The 13,935-nt window shown below is 32.5% G+C and overlaps 1 protein-coding gene across 1 annotated transcript; it reads right to left on the bottom strand.

Annotated features, from left to right (window-relative positions):
- Positions 1–1,366: 1,366 nt before the first annotated feature.
- On the bottom strand, positions 1,367–13,931 carry LOC117122215 (transmembrane protein 65-like; the record flags this gene model as incomplete). Its single annotated transcript, XM_033267725.1, has 5 exons — positions 1,367–2,250; positions 2,594–2,699; positions 10,729–10,771; positions 11,313–11,367; positions 13,911–13,931. Coding segments are annotated over 5 exons (339 nt in total), but the record flags the coding sequence as incomplete, so codon positions are not given.
- Positions 13,932–13,935: the final 4 nt, after the last annotated feature.

Below are 13,935 nucleotides of genomic sequence, written 5' to 3'. Positions count from 1 at the left end.
GTTTGTGACCATCAACAACTAGCAAACCAGTCAATGTCTGATGAAGGTCCGCTGGCAATGGATCGAAACGTCACAAACAGACGTATATTTGTTTGGTTTACTTTTTCTATGTTTTAATAATAATAATGATGATACTGATGTTAATGATGATATTGATGATGATGGTGATGATAATGTTGATGATGGTGATGATAATGATGAAGACAATGACAATAATGATGACGTCAATCGTTATAAGTAAGTACTGTAAGTATAAACTTAACTATCGACTACAATATTATTTACTGTAGTACCTTCAAGTATGCATGCTTGCTAGATTAATAACTGAATCTAAAATACAAATCTAAATTGAAATATTTATACAATAAATACAAGACACATAATAAGTATATATATACATACATTTATATATGTACAGTATATAAGTATGCAATTTATAAATATTATGCAATGTATCACAATACATTTTGCATAATCGTTGAATGTCATATCACTGGACCACTGTACTTATATACTGTAAAACCTCGAATAGAAGCCCCATGGGCTTAATTTTGAGAAGAAGCCCATCTCAAAGCGAAGCTCCCCTCTTCAATTTGCAAAATTAATCTCTAAAAGAAGCCCATGGGCTTTTAATCAAGATAATATGGGCTTCTTTCAGACTGACGTTATCTTTGATTAATATGATAGCATGTCAGTATTAATATTAGGTTATTGTACTAGCATGGTTAAAATTATTTAAAAACAGAATTTTGAATTCCATAGTTGAAAATCTATATTTAGTGAGTTTATATTTTTTAGTATATATATATGCTCAGCAGAAGGCAATTTTTTTCAGAGGCAATTTGGTAACAACTTGGGATGACAAAATTTGACTTATATTCCTTTATTTGTTACATTCTTTAAGAGGTTGCTCATATGTTGTTGTGGATTCTATATGTTTTTTTTTATGCTTTTGTAAATCTACAGATTGTTATATCCACCATTTTATGTAATGCCTCTATTCATCCAGAAATAATATAACCAGCACTAATAACGTCATACACGTACTCATGGATGGAAACAGAAGCTAACAACAGCAATAAAATGAGTCTTACTACAATAGTACATCGTACTGGTTAAATGATATACTGATATCCAGAAACAGAAAAAAAAACCCTCTAAAATGTTATTAAAACCTTGAATTGCACATATACAGATACAAAAAATCTTTAAAGTTGGTGGCAGAAATGAAGGGATAAATGCAAAGACTATAGGAATGTATTAGTCACATCTGTTGATTTAGTTAGGAATTTTATTTTCTCATCTTCAATTCAAATCTATAAAACTTATTAGAATATACAAAGTAATTATTATATTTTTAATTTACAAATTTATTAGATTTACATGGCAGAATACATTTAATTGTGGTATAATATACGGTGGATTAAAAATTTTACTGATTTTATTTTATTTAATATCTAGATTAGCATAATGACTGCCTCAACATCTATAATATTTCATTACAGTTTGAAATAACAAAGGTTATGTCACAACCTTTAACCTTTCTAAACAATCCTCATATAGCATTGTAAATTGACTTCGTTTTTACTAAACCACAATAATAAATGATACATACATTTTGTGTGTGCGTGTTTCAACATATACATTGTAATTATCCTGAGTTCCCATCTTTGAATGGCTGTCACCGATATCTAGACGATAGCATACTTAGTAACTGTATTGATCTCGACTTTTAGTGAAAGATGAGATCCAACTTACCAGTTCACATCTATTAAAATGGACATAAAGCCATTGGTCCTGTGAATTGTTTATGCTTATCATTAACAAAATTACAAAATTGTCTCTTCGCGCTCTTAAAATGTATTCTTGAGTATGTAACAATGACATATCGGACAGGGATATGGCAGCATATAGACATAACCTAACATTAAAGTCAAATACTGTATGGATAAGTATGTATAAACATTAAAATCTACTAACAACACTCCAATACTATCATTATTATACCTCCTAAAATGTAGAGCTGATGTATATTAATTACATCATGTCCACCTACGCAACCATCCATAACATTCTTCACGATGATGTCTATACTGCCAGATAAACTGAGACTCCACGGAATTCCTGGTGCATTGCTCAATTATCATCACCTGGTTCCAATTTACATGCACCTTCCTCATGCCTCGTTTCCAGAAACAGTAATGGGAACATACCAAGAAGGCAGCCGATGACAATGCCCAGGGAGCGTCCCTACAAATCATAAAGATGATTAGGTATAATTCATTCATACATTTCGTCATTCATTCATTTACTTTCTAATTAATTCATCGATTCAAAAATAAAGTACTGTTATTTTTTTAATATATATTGTTGCTATGTATTGTTATACAGTAATTTAAAGTATACACTACTAGGAATTCTTAGATTTTAGGTTAGTCACTCTTCAATTGTTTTTATTTTATTTCAATTTTACAACATGCAACATTCTGTTTTGAATAGTTCTTTTGTGATCCTATATGTCACATTTCTGGTGAAACCTGTCCTATTAAATTTAACCAAGTAAAGTTGATGTGTGATTTGATACGATACTTACAGAGAACGCTGCCCAGCGTGTGGACACCATATCAAGTTGCTCGGCAGTCAGCTGAGGCATTGGTACACCAAGCTTAACTGCCAGGGCCTCCACATATCCAGCAAGCCTACAAAATCAAAAGCATTCCAGCAATTAATTGCAATCAATTCTGATATCGGCACATCAAACTGCTAACAGCCAATGAACTCATGTATTCAGGTAACGGTCACTAGCTGAGGGACTCCAACAAAAATCCCCATTCCCAGGAACCGCTGGAAGTAGGTGACAGTATTTCAATCATTCTGAAGAGCCTGTGTATGCTAGGTATAGTAATTCTTTATCCTACCAAGTCCTCATTTAACTCATGGTTGATAAGAGTTACATATAGATGAAGTACCTTGCCCAAGGATGCAGACAAGTTATTAGTCTCTAACCAGAACCAATGCATTTGACCATGGAAGCCTGGGGCATCACCACTGTGCTATATGCAATGATCTACTGTACATGCAAGCTATCATACTCACAACATTTTGTTGTTCTATGAGTAGTTATGGTAATTGAATCCACAATCTTTTTGCTACACATCTAAACGACAAAAAACATTTGTACTGACACATAATCTGAAATATTTTCAAATAAATAATAAAATATAAATAAATTTTTTCAATACCATACAGACCTACATCTTTAAACAACATGCCTAACTCCAAACAATCCCACAATATTTTACAGATACTATTGGTATCAGTGCTTTGAGGATTTCTTCTGATGAATGTTGATGTTGATGATGATGATGTTGAAGATAATTAATATTATTTATGAATATGATTAATGTTATTTTAAATAATATTAATATCATAGTAACAGCTCAGTTTCAGTTAAGTAAAATGTATTATATTATAACAATACTATTGTATTGATAATTATAATATAATAATTTGATATGATGATTTCAATGTTTATTAGGATGATTGACAATGATAATGATGATGATAATAATGATGACAATGATAATGATATGATGATAATAGGAAAAACAAAGAAGCACAAAATATCATTGGTGGAAGAAATGCCAAGGCCAATATCTGATAGGTAGAGTTCGGAGGCGGGCTGTTCACCGACCCTAGCTAACAAAGCTAGCAAAAAGATGGACACACGCTTACACCAACTCTCTGTTGTTTTGTGTGATCAGAATCAACAGTAATAAGAGTCATAACATTTTATGATACATTCACTGAAATAGCTCCAAAAAAGTGCTGGCAGCCAGAGTTTGTTATGCCAAACTTCTCTTGCCTGCATTTTTTCCTAACAAAAGCACTCAATTTGGAGGACACACAAAGACAAAAAAAATCATATCTCAGAAAATATAGATTGTTAATGGATCAAGAAATTATTTCTATCTTGATTAGCAGAAAAACAAGATTCACGATAAAGGATGACTTAATTTTTCATGGGAGAAACTAAAAATTTAATTAAGAGAAATGTGCAACTATCTACTATACTACACAAAAATCTATGAAAAACGTAATGAAATACATAACAGAAAAAATGCAGAAAAGCTGAATTTGAAATTAAAAAAACTTTTTTAGACACAAAAATTATCAATTGAAAAGCAAACAAGTAATATAATTTATGTATATGCTTTTAACCTTGTATTAAAATAAAATTAGTAGTCAGTAAATGAGAGTTCTATATTCATGCCCAAGGGATTTTGATTCAAAAAAGTTTTTTGTTTGCTTTTACACTTCATCACATACAGTACAGAAACAAAACAAAAGATCATAACAAAATTATATTGAAATTTTGTATGATTTACAACAGATACCGTATATACCTAAAAAAACATGATTTGCACTGATAAAGTATCTTAGGCCAATGGAAACAAAGTAATAAGACCTGAAATAAGGTTAAAGGACTTGACTTGAGTTATTACCTCAAAATATAACCTTACATTTTTTAATACAAAAGAAAAAAAAAAAAAACCCCAAACCCATAAGTACCATAATGTGCCAAGGTATTGGTGATAAAATATTTAAGGTGCATTATAAGATGAAATAGTTCCTTTAAAAGCAGTAAATGTGACAAAGACAAGCCAAATCAGTCACTCGTGGCAAAAATTGATTTTTTTAAATATTAATCTAGGGTTAAAGATGAAAATGAGAGCTATAAAATAGTAAAAAGATCATTTAAATCCGACATTTCCTTATGAAGTTACAAGCATTTAAACATACAGCTGTTTAAAGAACAATATTTGAGAAATCAAATTTCAAAGCTTATGATTTCGGGCATTTCTCCGAGAGAAACCATCACCAAATTGTTAAAATTGTTATTTTAACATTGAAATTTTGACATTTCAGCGTGTTTTGGCTATTACCTCTGAAACAGGATTTGTGACGAGTGACTGGTTTGGCTTGTCTTTGCCACAAACGTGGAAAGTGAATACATTAGTACTCAGGGTTCTAGTTAGGTGAGTAATTTCAAAATTTTAGACTGGAAAATAAGGGATTTGTAACACCACTGGACATAGAGAATTGTGAGTACCCAACCACCAAATTACCTAAGGTCCACATTTTGCAAGATAGAATTAAAGACTAACTCTTGCACATTCCAGTAAACCATCCACCACACCTCCTTGACCAATCAGAGCAATTTCCAACTGTATTATATAACATTTTTGAGGAATTTGAGTGTTGTTCACTGCCTCTTGCATGTCAATGACACACCGTGAACAAACTCATCTTCATTCTAGGTTTCAATAAAATCATCTTTATTCTCGTTTGGGAATCATTAATACAGCAGGCGTGGATTTAGACCTTCGCACAATTCGCCATGGCGAAGGTCAGAGCAAGAAATATATATTTTTAATACACAAAGAAAATTAGATTCAAATTTAAGTCTGAAGAGTGCCATTTCCGTCCATCTCGGTGCCATTATCATAAATTTTCTTATCCCAGCCTAACCTGGTAACCATGGTAACCCTGGTAGGGTTGAGGTGTTATACACCCCCACTCTGTGAAAGTCCTTCCTTGGTCTCTCTATTTTGAATTCCTGGCTCTGCCACTGACAATGGCGGATTCAAGGGCCAGCCAGCCCACCCCCTGCCTTTAATGGGAGAAAAAGAAAATCATATTAAGTCCGAGAGTGCCATTTCCGGCCATCTAGAAGTGCCATAATCATAAATTTTCTTACATCAGCCCCAACCATGGTTGGGCTGAGGTGATAGATCGACCCTCCATCTGTGAAGGTCCCTCCCCTGGGCCCCTCTATTGCAAATTGGCACAAGTACAAATGCAAAGCAAAAGATTGAAACCCCAAAATCAAGGTTAGGAAACCGAACCATTTCAACTGCGCCAAACAGCTTCCATAAGTTTTTTGGAGAGGGAGTGAATTTATTTTTAGTCTTAAGAAATTATCTTTAGAGTCTGACAAAATGAAAGACCTGGAAATGGGAGGAAATATATCAACATAATACATTTCATAGTACTATATAGATCTTTGCTTATGGCTTATGTATTATCTGTGTAATTTTTTGAAAATAAATAATTTTTAATTGGCAGAAAAAACTAAGTGATTATTAAATTACAAATTTATTAGCATTGTAATAATTGTGATTTCAATATTATATAAGGCATATCAATTGGGGTTCTATACATTGTTTTCATATATATTAAATATGTTTTTTTATATTTTTTATATATCAGGAGCCCCTATATTCTCTTCCAATATATTACATTCTTTATATGAATTTGTTATATCTATTAAATTAATTCATCAAATTACAAACTCCTAAAATATTTTTGACACACAAGCTTTAATATTTCTGAAGATTTCCAGTAAAGGACAGTGGAGCAACGTATTATTGAAGCATGGAGACGGAAGTGGTTTCAAAAACTGTTGGGTAATTGGGAAGCTGTTGGTATTGCAGATTTAACCTGGCTTGTATCTCTCTAGGTAAGGAGGCACTAGGCACTATGTTAAAGATAATTAAAATATAATAACTTTCTTTGAATAAAATACCAAGAAAAGGAAGTATGTTACAATAATGATATTACTAATTAACAGTCCCTGAGGAAATCTTCTTCTTTAAGTGCCATGCGCGATACATGACGGTCATTTGCCCAATTGATGACATCAGCTGTAGAGTTGGTGATCAACTCTAAACACATACTATATGGACTGTTAAGGAGACATCCACATGGTTTCACTGACTGGGTACAAATGCAAGCCATAGAGTGAGGGTTAAGAGAGGGCAGTGGCACATCAACAAGATCTCTGGGGTGATTGCCCCAAGTTGCTCTCCAATGAAAATATGCTGAACAAAAAATTATGCTCAAATAAAAAATTACGGCCTGTCAACTCGCAAGCATTTGGGAGGGTAGCGAGAACCAGGGAAGGGGCCGATCGAGAGACAACAATACCCTAGCGGTTCCAGGTGCACAACCCACAAATTTTTGTTTTTATGACGACTGGAAAGACTGAGAACAGGGCATGAAGGACTCCTGGCAGTAGAATGGGGGGGGGGGGTGGCCAAGTCCCAGAAAATTCAATGATTCTTAACTGTAGTTATTAATGTAGCTGATGTATTCCCATATCCATCTCCAGTTGGAGAACTGTTTCACTATTTTGTAAGTGCTTGTGTCAAACTTATGGAGCCTCCTGCCACCTCACCCTGACAACTGAAATTTTGGAAACTAGGTTCCGACCCTGCTGCCAGTGAATGACAACTGTTTTTGGTGGACGTAGGAGGTTGATGCTTCTTGTGGATCTCTTGAATCTGCCCCTGACAAATCTTTTAATTAGTCAATGTAATATAATTTGTATATAAAAGTACTTCATATATTTTTAATGTAACTTTTTTCTTTAATTATTAATAATTAGTACAGTATATATTATAAATGATTTTTCAAAAGTTTTTTTGTTTGTTTAATCCTTTTTAATAACTTGCTGAGCTTCATACAGTGATTTATTGTTTAGGAACTGAAGTTATGTAAGTTTCAACTATACTGGATGGCCAACCCTTAAAAAAAAGATTCTCCTCCAGAAAAGAAGGGCATCTTTTTTTTCCAATTGGGTCAGAAATAACTTGACACAAACAACTTGGAGTTTAAGACATAGATTAGTTGGATTCAATAGATTTCTGTGAACTGGTGTCCATATTAATCCATGGATCATATCGCATAATTGCTATCCCAAATTCCAACAAACCCTGCAAATGCTGGCGTGTCTTCGTCCAGGATGAGCACACAATGGGTTAGATTATCAGAAGGAAATCATTGTTATCTTGCAATGGTGATTACAATATCTTGCAGGATTTTAAGCCATACACTTTTGTATGTCATGAATAGCTGAGAAGTAATATAGAATGAACTTATGAAAATTTACGTGAGAAACCCCTTTACCATGTCAACTTCAGGTCCAATGAGGGGAGGCTAACACTAGTGGTGCGATTGTCTAGATAAAAATCTACCAAAAACCCACCCTTAACTTGTCCTTGTACAGCTTAATTTAGAAAGGATACTTATTGCATAAAAATACTGGAGAGAGGAATAAAAAGAGAATGTACAATGATGCTAACTACTGTAGACTGAACTTATAATATGCCATTTACTGTACCTAGGAACTTATCCTAATGCAGGTACCTAATGTTAACCTGTGGTTGTTGAATACATGCAAACCACAGAGAAAATCCTCTGCTTCCTGGATGGCTTTTCTAGGTCATATCATTAAAAAACAAAAAAAACCAATTATACATCTGTATAACCTGAAGATACATGATAGTGTCTTTCATAAAGACACTGACATTGAGATCAATATCAACCTCACAACCAAAGTAGTACCTCTGCGCAAAATGGTTCCAAATTCTAAACACAAAAGTTCCTCAGTGGGTAAGAAGTACTGAGAAGCATACTCTCGAACAAGGTATCAGAAAGATGATAAATTGTATTCAATTACAAGATGCGGGATGGGTTAATGGAACCACATACCATATAAAATTCACATCTTCACAGAAATCTCTTACCAGGTATCATAAAGGTGTAATGGAAAAAAAAAAGAACGACCTTTAGATTCAGCCCAAACGAGCTACCTACCATCCTTGATGAAAGATAGTAGGAGTAAATCTTTATTTCCAAGAAATTCATTTACTGATGAATAGCGGTCTGAACGAGTTGGACACTATCAAGGTCTTACGATGTACCTAATTATAAATGCATTTCAACACTCAGCCTTTCAGAAGAGATTTAGATTAACTTTTGCTGGTTATTGATTTAAAAACAAGGTACGATAATAATGATAATCTATTTATAGCAATGAATATCAACTTCAATGTGAAAAACAACATTAACAATTAAGTACCATGCATAATGCAATTAACATGCTAATTAATAATATTTATTTTATTAATTCAAAGAACTGAAATATGTGACTACATGCAAAGAAACTTGGGGAGGGGGAGGGGAGGAAGAATTTATTATCAATAAATACAAAAGCAAACAATACTCATTATACTATTTAAAGGCACATTGAAACTTGAAAGCATGACCATTTAATTATTAAAGAAATTTGGAATATGGATGCTTAAACAATTTTAGAATACTGAATATTCATTTATTTACCATTAAATTATGAATACTAATTTCCATATTTGGAAAAGTACAACAGTTTCAAAATAAAAATATTTCATTTAATTGTTTAGACATAAACTAAACATAACACAATATTTTTTTCTTAATCGTTTAAGATCGATATCAGTGGCCTAATGCGTCAAGTCTAAATTACATAAGTTGATCTATATACTGTATCCAATGTGGATTTGATCAAGTTCTTCATTAGTCATACTTTGTATAAACAAATCTTGTCTATTTTTGCTAACATCGGGTTGTGCTTCTGTAAATTATTTGTTTATGCTCTCCTTAAGAAGGTTTTTATTGAATAAATTGTATTGAAATTGAATTGAAATTAATTTTTTTTTTAGTGTACATTTATATGTGATTCCAATCCATACCTCTACCCTAAGTCATTACTCTATTCATGTTACCTGTATGTTGTAGGCCTACATTTAATAGACGAATAATATATAGGCTCTGATGTTTTAATTAGATTTATGTTAATTTTACATCTTAAATACTGTATTCCAATTGAAAATAATTGTTACAAATAGACTAAAATTATAAAAAATATATGTCATGTTAATAAAAATGATAAGTTATTATCAACAATTTTACATAGGGCCTAACAATACTAATTTACTGATAATGAATATAATGAACAATTCATAAAAAGTGAAAGACATAATGCCAATTATTGGCTTGCTCTCACAATATTAACAATCAATTGAATGAAATAAAATTCACTAATACCTGAATCTAGAGACTAAAAATTAATTACATGTTATATGACTGTACAGTATTATTTTATTATTCACATATTATTCATTAAAACTTCATAGTATTTACAGGTAACACATCCAGGTCATTATAAAAACAGAAAAATCCTTGGCTATATTCATTACCAATTAGGGGAAGTACCAACATTAGTCAAAGATCCAACAACTGAGGGCAGCATAACAGAATTTATATTTGCAAGGCCAAATATGTTTTGAAAACTGAAGAGGGATTAATTCAGGGGAGGGGGATGTGTCTGACAAAAATAGGTGAAGGCAGTAGGGTTGTTAGGGCCCAATCAGAATGCGGCAGGGAATCTAGGCAATTTTCGACTTGTTTATAAGATTTTTTTAAAATTTTTTAAATTTTTTTGCAAACCTCTTTAAAGGTGGGCAGTGGTTGGGGCTTAAAACTCAAATTACTTTGGTAAAATCTAATGAGAACAAAACTAAAGAGTAAATTAAATGGGATTATAACTGGAGAGGTCTTGCTAAATGCACCACATCGCAAGACATCAAGCATCCATGGTGATGATAATAAGAGTGTGATAGATAATGTTGGGAATACTGAGTGAACTTTGTATAAATCTAGTCAGTAATTAACAGAGTTTATGCAATAAGGCATTAAGCTAAACCATGCTTCATATTAATAATTTTCTTGTAATACTGGTTATACAAACAATAATCTAAGCGGTTACCAACCTAAGCAATCTTAAGTTTATCACCAGATTTACTCTAGAGGGCAGCAAACTAGTTTCAATGGTACTGTGCTTACCCTAATCCTGCCAGATCTGATATGAGGTTGCCAAAGCCAGCAGCTGTACAGAAAAATAATAAAAAAAAATAATCAAAACACTAAGCTATGGCAAGAAAGAATTAAAATACAAATACATATATAACTAAACATACTATCAAGTCAAATATTAAATTATCTTGCTTACTGTATTTTAATTCTAATTCACAATCATTTTTAAAATTGGATCATTGGGAATAACTTGGAATGTATTAATGAATTTTAAAATATATTACTCTCGGTGTTGTTTTTAAAATATAGGAAATATCAATATTTTGATTACTTATTTCGTATATCTACAGTAATGAACTTGCAATTGAAAATGAGAAAAAACAATTTTCTTTGTTAATATGATATTAAAATACTTTCCTATATTATTATTCATAAACCCTTTAGTCAATTTATGGATACTGTAAATGTAGTAAAATGTATCTAAATCAGAAAAAAATTTATCTGGTTAATATTAATAACATATTTGAAACTTTTATTGAATTAATTAGTGTTTTTGTTGAAAAGTAGATTTGGTTAGGAATGTTTAAATATATGATGTGGATGAATTACCTTACCTGCCATTGTGGAGATACCAAGAACTGTGCCGATCTTCAAGTCGATGTAATCACCCTGAAATATACAATGTTCGTTCAGTACAGAGCAAATGGATTGTTTAAAAAAAATTTTCATATCCAAGCATTATATTCTTATAAACTATATAATTAATTAAATATATATTGGATTTACATACAGGGCAAAATGATGCAGACAGTATTTGTGCCAAATCAATACATCCGTCATTGGTGCTAATAATGATATGTTCAATTGAAATGCAATTTTAGAAAAGTTAAAAATGAAATCCTGTGATTCATTTTCATGTTGAATTTCAATGTTGATTTATTCTTGATTTCTATTCTGAGAACATGTCTTAAACAAACTTGAATAATTACTTTGCAAGTTACTATAACCACCATGCTGTAAAATATTCATATCAAGTTTTGAAGTTTAATAATGCTCAAATAATATAATCATTCTGAGGTAATTTTAATCACTACTTTTAGGCAGCAGCACAACTAGTTTGTACCATCTGTTTTGTGTCATATGAATATTCTCTGAATATTATAAAAAATTTGCATTTTTAAAACTGTGGGGTTTCAATGATTTTTGCTGTACTTTAAAGTCATCTTAATTTCAGTTTTTAACAGCTGGTTTGAATATGGCAAATACTGTATCAAGTAAATAACAAACTTTAGTACATTTTAACATTTATACAATTGAAAGGTATTCTAAAGCTAAGTTTATGTCTCAACTCAACTGCCACCAACTGACCTCAACTAAATACCGGTAGCACTCATGTCGACTCTCAATCACAATCGCACAAGTAACTATGCAACTAAGTAGAACTAGATGCTTAGAGCACCGTTCCACAGCCTGTGGGTCGCGACTCAATGTTTGGGTTGTGAAAAAACTTTGATGGGTCACTTAATACGAGTGAGAACAAACGAAATCAAATTACTGTAAAGGAAAGTGCAATGAAAGTGTGGCATGTGCGTCAGTGTACTTTTGTAATGCGTGGTTTAATCATAGTTTTATGTTAAAAATATACTATCAAAACATATGTACTTTAGGTATGAAAACTTGAAAGTTTCAAGGTGTTTGGCTTTCAGTTGAAAATTATAATAAAGAAAACATTTTCTCAATTTAATGTGTCTATGTCTTTACATAACCCAGAAATATCTGGCAGTAAATTAAGGAAATTATAATAAAATGTCTGTAAACTATTAATTAAAAAAAATCTTGAACTTATTGAAAAATTTGATGACTTACAAGGTTTGGTTAAATGATGAGTAATTCAAAGTTATGTTTTCATTTTTAGGTGTTTTAAATTGAGTATCTTTTAATTTTCTGCCAAAAGAATCAAGTGGGTGATTCTTTTGATACCTGCTGTCCCTTGCACGTATATAAAACGACGGATGCGATTTATTGGCTTCGGGTTCGATGAGTTGCGTTTGAGTGCTTGACATATAATTAGGGTCGCAGGCTAAAACAGTTGTGGAATGGGGGCCTAGAGTGCTTATGTCACTTCTGAGTGTAGGGAGCTTTCATGTTGACAGTAGGACATAGAATGTAATGATGTCACTAAAAACTGTGGGGTTTCAATGATTTTTGCTGTACTTTAAAGTCATGTTAATTTCAGTTTTTAACAGCTGGTTTGAATATGGCAAATATTGTATCACGTAAATACTGTAACAAACTTTAGTACATTATAACATTTATACAATTGAAAGGTATTCTAAATCTAAGTTTATGTCTCAACTCAACTGCCACCAACTGACCTCAACTAAATACCGGTAGCACTCATGTCGACTCTCAATCACAATCGCACAAGTAACTATGCAACTAAGTAGAACTAGATGCTTAGAGCACCTAAAAACTCATCTGCGCATGCGAATACATTAAGTTCTCCTCGCCACAGGGATTTTAGGATGCAAATATACCAAATCTACATCGTTCAGGGAACGTAGGAAGGTCAAGCATGAGTGAATCCTTGCTAGTGTTGCGTCAGTGCACAAATCGAAAAATCTCTATTAATTACAACTAGTTGCCAAGCAACACTACCATAATCTGTAAAAATGTTAGCAAGCGCAGCAAACACGCTGTGAATAACAGATTTACTACTGTCACATGACCATTCAATCGCTTCTTGGCTGCTTTAGATTGTAGCAAAATAGAACGTGGGCAACTGAGAGCAACTGGTGACCGGCGAGCTCATGCCGTTCACAGTTGCTCGCTAGTTGCTTGAAAGCTGCCAAAGGTCAGTTGATGTTTGTCGAGTTGCAAAGGGCGACATAAGCCTAGCTTAAGAAGAGAGTAAATCAAGTTATTTAACTGAAATGAGGTTAGTGAATATTTAATATTAAGATATCAAATGCTTAGCTCGTATGTGAGTACTCTTGATGAATTTAGTCGCACCATCTGATCTTTTATGTTATCTTGTTTCTGATGCTTAGCACATTTACAGTACTTGACAATGGTGTTAGTAGTTAGCAGTTCAAATTTTGATTTATATTCATGTATAGTTTAGATGGCAAATCCAAAATTATTCATGTGCAAAAAAACTCATTGTGTTAAGCCATGAGAAGCTACTAGGAAGCATAAGTGACTTACCTAACCTGAGTTGGACTTTGGTTGGTTTAA

This window comes from Anneissia japonica, unplaced genomic scaffold (assembly GCF_011630105.1).
Source record: "Anneissia japonica isolate Jap-2015-1 unplaced genomic scaffold, ASM1163010v1 scaffold287708_len1499824_cov190, whole genome shotgun sequence".
In the NCBI taxonomy this organism is placed as follows: Eukaryota; Metazoa; Echinodermata; class Crinoidea; order Comatulida; family Comatulidae; genus Anneissia; species Anneissia japonica.
The sequence above is the reverse complement of the archived record's forward strand: the minus strand, read 5'-3'. Positions and strand labels throughout refer to the sequence as shown.